At 45.7% G+C, this 15,068-nt stretch overlaps 1 protein-coding gene across 1 annotated transcript; it reads right to left on the bottom strand.

The window, feature by feature from the left end:
• Positions 1-4,516: 4,516 nt before the first annotated feature.
• On the bottom strand, positions 4,517-14,349 carry LOC125700893 (cytochrome P450 3A9-like). The gene is made up of 13 exons (XM_048962171.1): positions 14,186-14,349; positions 11,525-11,618; positions 11,167-11,219; positions 9,975-10,074; positions 9,374-9,487; positions 9,030-9,118; positions 8,409-8,557; positions 7,790-7,917; positions 7,022-7,094; positions 6,529-6,689; positions 5,880-6,106; positions 5,264-5,426; positions 4,517-5,146 (listed from the first exon to the last, which is right to left on the bottom strand). Exons 1-13 carry the CDS (start codon positions 14,254-14,256, stop codon positions 5,054-5,056), a joined length of 1,515 nt encoding a protein of 504 aa, XP_048818128.1. The 5' UTR covers positions 14,257-14,349; the 3' UTR covers positions 4,517-5,053.
• Between the last annotated feature and the right edge of the window lie 719 nt (positions 14,350-15,068).

Raw genomic sequence — 15,068 nt, 5'->3', positions numbered from 1 at the left:
AGTAGCTCTGCTCTCCTACTTGTGGCTGAGCAGCAGATGCACTCCTAATACTTTTAGGTGACTTCTAAGACTCTCTGAATTTTGCATCTCCAGAAAGTTTCTTTCCCAGGACAGATTTGAGCACAGATGTACCATCCTGCCTGCTGGCCCTTGGCAGCCAGGCACTGCCTGCTGTCCCCCCCCCCGGCCCTGGCTGCATCATGCCTTGTGCTCAGCTTTGACCATGCCTGGGGCTCTACTTGCACCTTCCCAGGGCATCAAACCTGGTACCAAAGAGCCCCCTTAAAGCCAAAAATTATGCCTTCTGCCCTTCAACCAGCTGTACAGGCTTGTCCTTGGGTCCCATGCTGTGATTTGACTTGTGCACGTAGGTGTGTTGATATTTGCACTCACAAGTGTGCATGTGTATAAATATATATATACACACCCATGCTTGCTAAGTCTGTACAAGCGCAAGCTGTCTGTGTTTGCAACACATTCTGTTTCTTAGGGCAACATTTAGGCTGTGAACTCCCTGAAGAAAAGCCTATCTCTTGCTGAGTGTTTCCAGCACGCCTAACCCTCCTGGGCTTTCATTTCCCAACCGGCTTTTAACGTAATGTAAAGAACAGAAATAATATCTTCCATTAAAACTTTATTAGGTAGCTCTTCCACTTAAGAGAGCTGCTTCACTTATTCCCTGCCAAATGAATCCTGGAGACAGAAAGGATTTGGGAAGAGGAGGGGGGCAGCAGGGAGGCATCCCAAAGAACTGGGGACCTTCCTGGGAGGATGCTCACAGTGCTGGGTCCTGGGTTAGAGCTGGGTGTGGTGGGACTGCCACGTGGGATGTGTGGGAGCACAGCTGCCAGTCTGGGCAGAGCCCATCATTTCTTGGCCCCCGTTTTTGTATCCTGCTGATTGATGTTGAAATGTGTTGTAATTATTGGGAGCATCAGCCATCTGCTCGCTTCTGCGGGTGTTGTTAAGGCTGCTGGCGGGCTGAGCAATGCGAACTGCAGCAGAGTGGTGAGTGGCAGCAGCTGACCTTCTTGGGAGCATCCGTATCACTTCTCACCTTCCCTCTGGCTTTTGCTGTGACCTTTGGCTACAGATCAATCTCAGATTAACGTTTGTTAACAATAAGCGCCTTAAAATTAGGATGCAAGCGGGCAAGTTCTGAAAAGGTTAGATAAGGTTGGGGCAAGTTAATGCAAGCCCATGCTCTGTGTGCTGGAGGTTGGACTGTGTGATCTATTTTCCAACTGTGTTCTCCAGTCCCAGTGCCTTTGATTCTGGAGCACAAATAGGTGGACAGCCCTGGGTTGGGGGAGGCTGGTAGAGCTGTGTCGTGGTGGTGTAAAGCTGCTTCGGTGCCCCAGTAATCCAGGAGATGTGAAGTAATGCACAGAAACGCTCAGAGCTTTTTCCATATTTTATGTTAATCATTAGGGTAGAGCTGAAATTAGCTTTAATTGATATTAAGAGCTGAAAAAAAAAAAAAGGAAAAAAAAAGAATCCTCTGGAGAATGAGTCTCTTTAACCTTTAATGATGCAGTAAATAAAATATCCTGTCAACATTTGTGCCATAGTAAGGGTTTTCAAAATTCCATACCAGTGCGGTGAGGAATGCAGTGCTCCTAATTCTCTCCATTACTGCAGACGAAGGTGATGTCAGAGGATAAATGCAACTGCAGATTTTCCCCGTTTCCAAACTATCTGTCATACCTGGTAATTCCCTGCGCTGGCTTCTTCTTGCTAATAGGAAGACAGAGGGAGGAAGGAAGGACTGTGACAACCAGGCGTGTTCTGCGCATCAGCTTTTCCTTTGTGCACTTTCTAGCACGTAGGCGTCTGATGGCAGAGTATCAATAGAGGATGTATTGAATCATCAGCAGAGGGGAGAAAAAGGAGCAGCGCTGCCTATTCCTCCTTTTGGGTGAAATATGTCTGAAAATGTTTCATTTTTCACTTTAAAGGCAAGATGGAATTGCAAAAGACTTCAATACTTTAGGGACAGTTAGTTTGGTAATAGTCAGGCCATTCTTCTCTCTGTCGGGGCTCGGGCTGGTTTTGAAATGCCCGATGACTGCTGTGGTAAGAAGGCACATGAAATGTTCCTTTGTTGTAAGCGGGAAATTTGTTTTTCATAAAATCCATTTGATCACTGCAATCAACTGGAATTATTACAACATTTAGGCAAGTTACTGTAGCGTTAATGGCTGCTCTGTTGTAGTTAACTGAGAGGAGGAAACAAATCTCCCCCTTAGAACTGTTTTTGTCTTTCATCAGCACTGATGTAATACCAGCTCCTGTGTCGTGGGGTGTACATCTTCCTTGGGACGCTCCCAGCACGCCTTTGGAAGGGCAGGGAATGCAGTCATGCATAATTGCAGAGATCTTCCTAGGGAGTGGACCAACACCTTGTGTTTTTTCAGGGTGCCATTTCTTTATCTTTTCACTGTTGCTGCCCTTTGACAACAACTCTCCTGCTTGAAATAACTGTGTGAAAAGCTTATCTGTAATATGTTGTTGCATTGCTCTTTTTCATTTTTTTTTTTTTCTCGCTTTCTGCCTTGGTTGGAATTTGGAAAGATTTAGGGGTGGAAGGGAACAGAATTAACCAAAATTAACTTCCCATTGAGCTGCTAGGAAGCTTTTCTATCTGACAAAGAGACTCAGATGCAATGGGACAACACCACGTTCCACAGCTGCCAACAGTATGTAGGGAAGATCAACAAGGAGTAGATATGATAGTATCTGGAACAGTAGAAATGATAAATATCATTTATCAGTAAAAACACTCAAAAGCAGAGCGCACTGGGATCTTTGGTTTAAGCAATAGTACCTCTGATTTTAAGAAGAAACAGCCAAAAGGGTGGCAATCAATGCAATGGCTGCACAGCTTGCAGCACAGGCAGGCATCCTGCTGAGGGATGGCCATGGGTGGTGATGGGAAGCAAAGGGAGGATGGAGGCAGCCTGTGAAGGCAGAGTCATATTATGGAGGTAAGGCACAGAGAATCTGATTTCCTTCTGGAAGACTCACCCCATGATTCTGTTGCCCATCATTTATGGGCTATTATAGTCCTGGCAGGTCATAATGGGCTGACACCAGTCTTTTAGTCACGTTTTCACACTTGGGGGAATGATGTGTGTGGTTACACTTGGTGATTTCCCTCTACAGGGCATGGATTGCATTGGGCTGCAGTTGGCTTAGCCTGCTCTTGCTCCCAGCATTGTGTGTGTGAGCATCATGTGGTTCATAAGACACTAACATGGCTTTCCTGTCTCAATGCAGCTGTTTGGCCTATGACTTGCTGCTTTCATGGCTTCTGCTTTCCTTCCTCCTTGCACAGACTGGAGTTACTTTAACTTACCACTTTTTTTTTCTTTTTTTCTTTTTTTTAAAAAGCATTTTTAACCATTCTGCATTCTGTCAGTGCAGGGATGTTGCACTCTTCCATCAGTGCTGGCTGCTGCGGGTCCAGCTGTTTCACCAGAAGCTTTTAACCCCTGCTAAGAGATGAGCAAAAACAAAAAAGCAAGCACAGCCCTATTGGCAGCACTTCCAACCACGCCTTTCTGTGTACATAGCAAAACCCAAACAATTTTTCACAGATGATGCATCAGAAGGGAGCACTCTAATTGTTTTATCTGCCTTTTGGGACAGCACAAGCTGCTAACTCTTGAATTAAAGCCTGGGGATTGTTACTGTGTCTTTCTGAAGAACTGATGGCTTTGGTTAAAGGATTCCAGTGATCAAGAGCTTAACAAGCTGTTGGCTGTCTGCTCTCAAACAGTTAATTGCTGTCACCATTAAAAGGACGTTAATTCTTGAATAAATCTGTACTATGTTGGATGGTAGCATTTGGATCGTGTTGCAGTTCAGTCTGCTGGAGACTAAAGATAAAAGCATGTGGGCATGAGAGGAAATTATAGACCATAATAAGTGGATTGAGAAACATGCCTTGGAGCAAAGGATGCAAGAGGAGAGTGAAGGGGTAACTTGAGCTATTTGAATATCTTCCACAGACCTTTCCCATTTGACCAGCTCCTGCTTGGTTTGCAGGCATCACGGCCAGCACAATGCACCAGGGCTAAATAACATGTGAAATTTGGATCCAGGAGAACCTCTGACCTGTCTTTTGATATTTAGTCCCACTTTATGTGGTCTGAAATGGGTTTAAGTTTGCTTGCACCAGGCTGAGCTCCCATGATGAGCAATGCGAGGCAGCATGGACGAGCCATGCCCAGGAGCAGTGGTCCTCCTGCAGTGCTGTCCCCGTCTCCCAGATCTGCAATCTGTCCTCTGTGGCTCCAGCATGGTGGAGGTCTGGCCAGAGCTGAACTGGAGTCAACCTCTTAATCAGATGGAGAGGTGGGAGTTGGAGTGTTTGTAAAATACTGTACAAATGGGAGGGCTTGATCGCATTAAATGAAGGATCAGATTCATTAAATTAAGTGGAAAGCAATGTACATGGGTAATTTCAAGGGCTGAGGCTGAATACGGTTTTTAAATAGGAAGTGATCAGCTGCTATACACAACACAGAGCAGCTCTCAAACATTTTTAATGACAGTATTTGTACATACTTTAGTTTAATTAACACATGGCACAGGAGAGGATTGGTAACTAGGATATAGTCGCACACCAGTCGGCTCAATTATAACACAGAAAATTTCAAGCATCAATACACCAAGAAGAAAGTCACCCATCCCTGCCCAGCGAGGTCTAGCAATTTGCGTTTCCATCACACCTTGTTTCTCTTGGATGCAACAATAATTCCTTCTTTCCAGATGGAGGAGTCCCCTTAGAAGGGAGTGGATGATCAGCTTCTCATTTAGATTTATTTCTCAATTTCTGCAATCAAATGAAGGGGGCTGTGTATTGCCACTGCCCAGTGATCCACGTTACATTTCTGACAGCTGTGTTATTTGGTAAATATGTAGTAATTGCTTCCAGAATTAGCTAAGTTGCACTTCTGTGTCTGCACACGTATGAGAGTTTTCCTGCGATGTGTGACCCCTTTGTTAGCATAGGGCTCATGAGACTGCAGCAGGACGCAGTTGGGTTCTATGCCTTAGCATTGTTGGTCCGAGGGACTAACTTGAGAACAATGGGCTTCTCTGGGGTCATGAGTCCCATCGAGAGCAGCTTGAGAGGGATCTGCAGCAGGGAGAGGGGAAAAAGAGCACTTCAAGGTAGGGAAATGAAATGAGTAGAGATGAAAGGAAGGAAACTCAGCTGTTAACTGGGTACCAGTTGATTGTCTCTATGCCTCACCTGAGTTTCTTTGCAGACCTGGAAGGTGAAGTGCTGCAATATGGCAGTGATGGCAACTTTCAGAGTCAGAAGAGCAAATCGCATCCCAATGCAGTTCCTGGGACCAGCTCCAAAAGGCAGGTATGTGTATGGGTCTATGTTGTCCTTGTTTTCCTTACTGAACCTGGATAATGACACACATTGGGGATAAAATGAAGGGAGCAAGAAAGCAAAAAAATAAATCTCTTTACTTATTTGGAGATCTCTCATTGGTGCCCTACACAAACTCGCTCATTTTTATGCTATTATGTCTCAGCAATGAAGGTACGCAAAGATGGACTTGTAGTTATCTACACACATTCCTTTAGCAAATCTAAAGACCATATACAGGATCTTATGAGGTGTCAGTAACATTCTCCCAATGAGATTACATTGCTTGAAACCCTGCTTTAACTGCAAAGCTCATTTTCTTCTAAAAATGACATTTCCATGAGCCTGCGATTTCTGTTTTGTATTGTTAGTGAAAAGATAGGAAGAACACCATTAGGAAGCTAATCAGATTAATACTTAATTACTATGTTAGGAAAAAGCAGCAGGATCTCTCTTCTCTTTCATGACATGTTTTGCAGTTTTGTACCTTTCTGGTCTGAATTCATCTGGGTTTGGCCAGTACTCAGAGTTGCGGTGCAGGGTGTGAGGTGGGATGAAAACAATGGTGTCTTTTGGAATGGTCACCCCGTTTATTTCCACATCTTTCTTGCAGTTTCTCTCAATCCGTCCTCCGAGGGGGTAGAGCCGGAGGGTTTCATTCACGGCCATGTCAAGGTAATCCAGCTGCATTATCGCTTCATATGTGAGCGGAGCCTGTGGACAGTGGGTGAAAGGTGATCAGGTATGTCAGCATGAGGACTGGATTTTCCTAAAATGAGTGTTGGAACCAGTGTCTCCATCCCCTTCTGCCCCAGCTATGTCTCAAATTCGTTGAAGAGCAAAATGCAAGGTAGAAATTGCTTTGTTGGTTGAGTTTTCTATCCTAGAGTTGTGAAAATGCCTGTCAAGTCACATCCATCCATTCGTGGGTGCAAAGTATGGCAAACAGGTTTGTGCAGAGCACTGGTCTGTAAAGCTTCAGCTGCAAAAAGAAAACCCCTACAGGGCTGAGCTGGTGCCTTGGAGTTCTTGGAATATCCCAGAGGAAGATGTTTCAGAGCTAAGGTCATTGTCCTGACTGAGTTAGGAAGACAGAAGGGACAGAAGGTTCAGGCCATCGTTTGGCATCCCCTTACCTTGTTGGGTAGAACAGTATCTATTTCATTCACCACCTTCTGCTGTACGTCAGGATGTAAGGCCAGTAGGTAAGCCAAGTAACAAAGTGTGTTACTGGTGGGCTCATACCCAGCAAAAATGAAGATGAATGCTTGTGACAGGACCTCTATGTCACTCAGGGCTGGAGGAGAAAGGATGTGGAGAGATGAGAAATGGTGCTGATGATCCCAGGGAAGAACGAGGAGCAATGGGTGGAGCTGGGGCAGATTTGTTGTGGTTTTCACCATATAGCTACTTAGTGTGAAATATATCATTTGATGAGAGGAGCCGGGTAATTTCCTGGGTAAGAATGGTTGCCTGCCTGCCAAGGAACCTTATGGTGCTGGCAGCAGGAGACAAGCCCCAGCTTGGAGCTGGGCAGTGGGGATCCTTGGAGCCTTCTTCTGGGAAACATCTCCCCATGTTCTCCTTGCTTCCACAGACCCTGCTCCCCCAGCATGTGGATGCTGTTACCTTTATGTGAGTTCTTCCCGTTGCTGTCTGATTTCTGGGATTCAATCATCATCTGCAGAAAATCTACCCTGCCCTGCAAAGAGGAGCAGAATTTCTTTGGTGACAGGTCCACTGGGAGGGCTCAGCCAAAGCCCTCACAGCCTGGGTGCTGCTCTGAAACTGGAAGCGTCTCCACAGTGCTTGTGGTATCCTTGTTGTAAAACATGGTCCTTGTATTCTATTTCAAAACCGCTCTACCCTTTTCATGAAGGCACTGGGTAGGAAAGCAGTGTCTCAAAAGGCATTTCAGAAAGGGGATCCAAACTTCTAAAAGGGAGAAAATTGCTGGGAAACCTTTTCTGAGTTTGAAAAGGGAGAGGGGAGGGCACAATTCCAAGAGGCAGCGCTGCCGTCCAGTGCCCCTGTTCTGCCTACTCTGCTTCCTCTTATCCCCTTCCTAATCTTCAAAGAAGACAAGTGGCTTAGTCTGCTGTTTTATCACAAGTTTTGCAAACCCAGGCTTAATCTCATTCTGCCTTTATCTGGATTCCGCCTCAGATCATGGATGTACAAAGTCCACTGTGCTTCTCTGCCAACACTGTTGAAATGAGACTTTTCCCAAGGCATTAAAAGCACTTTTACAATTTAGTAGCTCTGGAATCCATGCTGAGTTACTGGACTTTGGCTTCATCTTTGGTATCAATATCCTTAAGTGATGACATTTCATACAAGTGTAGTGAGAAAAGGAAGTTTGCTGCCACAACTGATAACAAGTTCATGCCTGCTTACCTTGTGAGTCTCCCTTTCACGATCCTTCTTAATTTTGTCAATAGACCTCAGGAAGAAATCTACAGCATCACTGGGGAAAAGGCTGATGTTCATCTTGGCCATAAGAGGGGTAAGGAATGGGCATACAACTGAAAAACAATTTGAGAATAAAATTTCATAGTGTAAATAAACCCTACCTCATATAAAATAAGCTACAAGAGTTAATAAGGAAGTAGCCACGTTAATGACAAATTATTTCCCTTCCTTTCTTTCTTTGCCTGAGCTTTGTTGTTGTTTTTTTCCTTCTGGCATAGCCTCTATACCCAGCCCTATTCCATCTTCCTGTGAACTGGGCATAACTGAGCTGGATATAATATTTCCTTTGAAAGATGAACAAAGAACGTGCCACCTTTCACTATGGCACCTGCCACCATTAATTTTCTTGCCTATCTCTTTCCTGGAGTTGTACTGTTGAGCTATCAGTGAGGAAACAATAAGGCAAGAGCCATCAGTTCTTCTGTGTTAGCTAGTGAGGTTATCTAGGTAACTGCTTGGTTAGCTAATCTATAAGATGCACGGGTATCTGGTATGCTTGCTAAGCTCAACACTTGAATTAAGGTTTTTACACAAAGTCATTTACATGACAAGATGAAGACTGGATCAAAAAATTCAAACTTGGTCAGTTTCTGCATCTCTCTGACGAAGGGGCTTTTGGGGTTGTTCATGGAGTCGATGTTCACACCGAAGGAAGTGCTGGTGACTACGTCCATGCTGTAGCTTCCAAAGAAGCTGAGAAAAGATGGAAAAAGGCACTGTGGTTAAATATTTGACGTGAGTGTATTTTTCCTAGCGCCCATGCCATATTCCAGTCTAAATTCTTGTTAAGACTTACTGTGTTGAGGTGGAAGTTGGGCATATGGCAACTGGGAGGTACTTAGGGTAAAAAAAAGGTGGATGTATATGTGGGGGAAAGTGGATTTTCCTGTGGAATTTAGTCATCTTGGACCTGTGTGCACACAGGATGAGGCTGGAACACATTTTTCCCCTTCTAATTCCCTGTAGAAGTCTCCCTGTGGGTCTCTGCCTTTAGGAATTCTCTAACATCCCAGTTCAATTTTCCCCTTAGCATTCCCAGCCAGCCCCACACCTTGTGTCAGAGGTGGGGTTTGCTAGCAAGCAATCTGTGTTCTGCTAATGGCAGAGCCCCAGCATCTGCTGCCAAAGGTTGCTGCTTAGCCTGCTGCTCCCAGCAGCTACTTACTCCTTCACAGGGACAGAGCTGTTCTTTTCCACCCTCTTTTGAACATTTTTCACCAACATCTCGCCAAAGTGTGTCATTGTAGGAAACATCTGCAACATAAAGCAGAGATGGATGCTACAGAACATTCTACTCCTTGAAGGCAGGCTTACAGAGGCCCCAGGGATTTTCAGGAATATTTGCAAACACGATTTCTCTGCTACGTTTTTATGTCATGTCTGTTTTATCCTTTTTGCATTAGGCATAGATTAAAGAGGTCGAAGAAGTCAGACCCCTGTGACTATCTCAGCCTGAAAACAGCCTTCTGTCTTTCTGATTTAGCCTGAGCTCCATCCTCTGTGTTTTACCTCCTTTAGCTTCCCACTGGTGAAGGTTGGAGAGAGCACAGTACGGAGCCTTTTCCACTGATCGTCTTCAGCTAATGAGACAGCATTTCTCAGCACCCCTGCTAGATCCATGTGCTGAAAGGAAGAAGGTGAGGTGTTAACCCCAGGGAAGTTTGCAGCTTCCTGGCAGGAATGGGGATGTATACACATGCATATACATCATGCACTTTCCTCCAGTAAGCAAACTGAGGTGGCATCTCCATAAACAGCACAAGCATCCAAACATGTCCAGTGCCCAAGTGTATGTGTGTGCCCACACCTGGTAGTGTTGGCCAGAGCCTGCACCCCAGCTTGGGTCACACAGCCTCTCAAATTCATCCTCTGTGTGCCTATATATACACAGAGACAGGGGTGAGCAGTATTTGGAGTGCTGGCATGCAGCCTGGTTATGCAGTCCCCAGGCTCTGAGGCAGGGGAACAGTGACATACAGTGGCTGCTTACAGTAATCCCTACAGTGCAGTCACAGCCCCTCTGGGAAGCCCTGTGCACACTTAGCGTGATGTTCTCCTCCTGCACTTTGTTTTCTGGGCTGTGTGGTAATCGGCAGTGCTGCCCTCTTACCCTGCGGTTGGTGAAAGTGGAGTAGCACTCTTTCACCAGCACGGTTTTGATGATCTGGGGGTCCATGACAGCAACTGCAGGCTGCCTGCCATCATAAATCCTGGTGGGGGGACAGAGGAGAGAAGTGAACAACCCCAAATAGTTTTGCTGTGTTGTTTTGTTGATGCCTGTGAAAGAGAATGTGTTAAACAAACCCTTTTCCATCTCTAGCCTCACTGTTCTGCAAATGCCTAAGTGCAGAAATGTAGAAACTGGCCTGGTAGTCCCCTTCTATCTCCCATCTGTTTTTGTTGATGATAAAGGGGCCTTAGCCCCTTCCAGATTCACCAGGAAGTGAGCAGGGATCAGTCCCTCGGAGGACCAGATACTAAATGAAGTAAGTGTCTTCGCTTTCTCCCTTGGTTCTCTGTGTTTTTCCAGACACTTAAACACGTTAGAGTATTAGAAGGAAACTTGTTCGACCCCGTCCAGCCTCATGAATTTGGTGTCTGGAGACTTGGGCTGCCAGCACTGAAATACCCTTGGAGATAAAGCTTGAGCCTTGTTTTTGTCTTTTTAAGCTGCAAATTCCGAATGCTCTCCTGGAACAGATATAGATGTAAGCAGATTTATGCATCTTCCACTTTCATGCATCTTCCACTTTCATGCCGAGACATCTTTCTCAGACTCAAAGTTGCAAGTTCCTATAGGGGCAATAGGTGCACTGCAGAAGATACGTGTGTTTGCAGCCCAAGCCATAGCAGCAGCTGTAAAAGCCATAGGAGATGTCTGCAGGAGAGTGGCAAGAGCTGCTGAAGCTCACAGGGCTGGGTCAATGGCACGAGGAAGAGCTGCAGTGATTTTTCTGTTTGGAACCAGAGGAACTTGAGTTCCCAGTTCTAGACTCTCCCTTGAGAGGCATTGCTATTGATTTTATTTTTTTTTTTTTTAGGGGTTAGGACCTTTTGTTATTGGCTTTGGAGCAGCCTTTATAGTATGGGTCAAAGCAATTTCCTCGTAGAATGACAGCAGCACAGCCCTGTGCATGGCATGCTTTAACATGAGCCCTGTGTGCACCCAACCAGTGCCGTGCTCATTGAGCTGGGATCAGGGCTGTAAGGAAAGAGGGCTTTCCACAGGGATTTCTTTCTCCCCTTTGTATGGATTGTGCTTTTAGCTTAAGAAGAGATGGTTGGTTCATGCAAATACTCACCCCCAGATTTTCCCATACTTCTTGAAGCACTCAGTGTCAAATTCCAAGAAGCCCTGTGGGAAACGATTTAAGAATGAATTCAGGGCATAATGAGGAGATGATGCTGATGGTGGTTGGGAGGAGTTGTCTCCAAAGTGATGCTGAGGGCTCCTCCAGTGTTCCCCCCTCTTTGGAAGAACTGCAGGGGGCACGTGAATGTGTACCATGCTTATGGTACTGAGCCTTCATCCTGCATGATCTTTGCACAGCCTGTGTGTTGGAGCAGAGCTCAGTGTTTGGAGATAACCTATCATCGCTGTGTATCTGCTCAGCTACAGCTGTAGGCATTTCTCAAGGCAGGGAGGCTGCAGTCACTTACTTTGCGGTATTCCAGGCACGTCCCAAAGAAAGGCAGAGGTCTTGGCCCAGGAATGCCCAGCTTCTTGAACAGCCCAAATGGCCATGTTCCATATCTGTGGGGCAGAAAGCACGACAGGGTGCTGCATCACCATGGCCTTGGGGCTATGGCAATGTCACCTTATCTCTGTGTAGAGGAGGTTGAATCAGGAGCTGGATATAAGTGGCCCAAAGGATTATTGCCTGGTAAAATAAACATAGGGCTCACTGCTGCCATGCATCCTCAGAAAGATGGCGTGGGGTTAAAGCAAGTGCCTTGTAAGAGTGTGGGAGCTCTGGTGGGAACAACACCTCGAAGTCTTCAGCAACATGCAAAAGAGGAGCTCATTGCCAGCTGAAGGAAAGGCAGAAAAGAAAGCTGGGAGAAGGAACACCAAGCTCACATGTTTTCATTGAAAGGAAATCAAAACTGTGCCAGAAAAGATGTCCCAAACAGGGCTTTTGTCAAGCTGCACTTTAATTTCATTTATTGTTCTCCCTTCCTGCACCAGCGCAGCGGTGCATCAGGAGCTCTCCTCTTGATAGCGTTCTCTTTAGATTTTATTGACGGCTTTGCAGATTTCTTCCCTCTGAAGCACCCTTTTTTGGCAGCTGTAAAGTTATTACTTCTACCTCGGGGCCTTCTGTTTCTCAACAAGGGCCTGGGCTGCAGCCCTTTGAAGCTTGTCTTTGGCTGTGTTGAAAGAGCTCTTCAAAATATTTGCTTTTGGTTGGGATCTGCAGCTCCCCAAGCGAGCAGTTCATTGCAGAAGGGATGTAAAGCTGCAAAGGTTTGGCAGAGGGATGTTATCAGAGATCCTGTTTGGGCTTAGAGATGATGGCAGCACAGCTGTGCCCTGGGGCAGCTTTGCTGTAAAGCTGGGGAAATAGAGGAGTTTTGATGGAGATGGTTACTATGCCAAACATAGAGGCCCCAAATGCAACGGGTGTCCAGCAGGGGTTCTGCTGGAGCACATACCTGGACCTCATCCTGTGGTCCAAACAGAGTGGGCAAAAACAGGGCAATGGATGCTTGTCGGTACTCAGTTTGTCAGTTTTTAACATTTCTGTCAAATGTTAATTCAGTGCAAAGTATAAAATGTTTATGGATTCTCACTCGTAATGCTCACGGGCAGCTGGGGCTGCGGGAGGAGCAGGGAATGCTGAACTTGGCTGGTTGCAAAGGCCCGCAATGCTATAGGAACATAGGCGAGGCTTAATCTACTTGAAACGTAGCCAGGGAAATGCAATCTAATGCTCTTATGGTTAAAACGTGACACAATTTTTGGCAGGCAGAAAAGAGACGTTCATTATGAAGCCAGAGAATAATCATCACATCTTCTTACCACGGAAGTGAACCAGAAATGCCCGGTCACCACTCATGTGTGAACTGGGACAGCATTTCCCTGGACAGACACAAGGTCTGTAGGCAGCCTCTTGGTGCTGATGGGCCCTGAAGATCTATTTTAGCTCAGATATCGGAGCACAAACATCTGAGTTTTGTCCTTTTAGCCGCAGCAGAATTGCAAATCGCTGCAGGAGGTGGGATTGTGGCAGCCAGCAGTCCTACACTGCCTGTGTTATTGGGATAGGAAGGTTTGGGTCAATAATGACGGTGGCTGATTTTTTTTTTGATTTTTTTTTTTTTTAATTTAAGAATTTGCCCCCAGCGAGTTTGTGAGGGTTCCAAATCACAGGAATGGGTTCAAAAAAAGACGTGGCCAGAAGTTGCAGTTTACTGAACCACCACAGCTGGAGCACTGCCAGGACAAATAAATGGGTTGTGCTCCTGTGCACCACATTAATCATTAAGGTTTATGGCTAGCAACATGCTGTCTTGCCTAAGGGCTTGTCAGCGCTACAAAGTTTGTCAGTCCAGCCTTGTAAGCAGGGACTTCCAGGGGAGATGATGCGCATCCCAGCAGAGGGGGATTTTCAGCCAACCCCGCTGCACTGCAGAGATGAGCAGCACCAGCTGGGTGAACAACAGCATTTTCTTGCTGGCACAGCTGCCTCCACAGGAACTGCCTGATGCATTTGTCTGGAAAGCCAGGAGCAGGAAACTGAGCTTGCTCTGGGCTTGCTTCCTTCTTCCTGTGAAGGGCTGATGGGGAGCAGGTGTGGGTGATGTTCCCCTGAGTACATACACAAGAATGACTGTGCTGTGCTCCTGCATGCAGCACCTTGTTACTAGGAGAGAGCTGGTCCTATAGCTGCTCTACTGGTGCTTTCCTCTTGCTCTCTACCTTTGAAGGTTGTCAGTAGCATCATTTACTGCCTGCTCTCCTCTGAGAGCAGCCTCACTTAGAGGAGCACAGCCTTCTTCAGGCTGTTTCTGTGGACAGTGAGCTATGCCAGCAAATACAATCCATGGTAACAAATGCTTGACACCATTATGATTTGATTATTGTCTTGATGCTTAGTAAAAACATCGCTAAAGTATCTGCACACATTCCAAACCTTGGCGTAAAATCACTCATCCGTATGGTCTTCAGGCTTCTATCCTGGTTTTCAGAACATTTTAGAGACTGAAAATCACACCTACCTGCTTGCTCTGCAGTAGATGATTTGCATGAGAATGAACAGCAGCAAGAATAGGAAAATGTCACACACACACAGAACCAATGCAGTCTATTTTACTCACACTATCAGGAGGGCTACAAAAAGAAGCAAGAGGATCCAGGTTTCGATGGAGAAGAAAGGAAGAAGGTTCATCGTGGCTCTCCTCTAGTTGGCTTGGAAGTCTGTCTGTATGTCTCTGTCCATCTGTCCCAGGCTGCAGGAACCAGGAGTGTTTTGTGATCAGTAGTATTTGATGTGCAATCACGTGTTGTGGGGGCTGGCCTCGTGTCCTGAAGGAGGAGGGTAAAAAGGCAAATGTTACAAACACAGTAATCTCTGAACTGTAATCCATGTGACAGATAAACACCTCGTTGAAATATCTATGATTCAGATTATTCACATGTGCATTGCCAAGCACTTCAGCTAGTCTATCTGTCGTGATAGTCATGACTGACTTCTTATTGAGTCATGCTCCTGGGCTCCAACACCAAAATAAATAGAACCGAGTTACAAAGAAAAGGTAAATCCCAAAGCAGGTGTCAGAGCTGGTTTACAAAAGGCTAAGGGAAAGAAAACTGAAAAGGTTATTGGTACGCTGCATGACAAGGTCTTTTCTGGCAGCTGAATTAACTTTGGCAAAGTCTAGGATTTTGTTTTAAATATCTGTATTTTTGTGTGTGTTGTGAAGAGCAACTACTGCCCACTTCCCTCCATAGTGGGTCAGCATCTGATTTGCTCCAATAGACTACGAAGGCTTTACAAGTCAACTTTTCTTGCTGGGCATCTTGAAAATGAAATGCTGTTATTTCACAGTGATGAGCAGACCTCAGTTAAAGCACTCCCAGTTCCAAAATTGCAGCCTGCAGCTCAGGAAAGATCGTCTGCAGCAGTTGACAGAAAGATTCAAGTAAAGGGAAAACACTAATTTTGCAGTGGTTGCCCCATAAGAATGGTATGGAGTTAAT

Source organism: Lagopus muta, chromosome 15 (assembly GCF_023343835.1).
Source record: "Lagopus muta isolate bLagMut1 chromosome 15, bLagMut1 primary, whole genome shotgun sequence".
NCBI classification, from domain to species: Eukaryota; Metazoa; Chordata; class Aves; order Galliformes; family Phasianidae; genus Lagopus; species Lagopus muta.
Note: the sequence above shows the minus strand (reverse complement) of the source record. Positions and strands in the feature narration are given on the sequence as shown.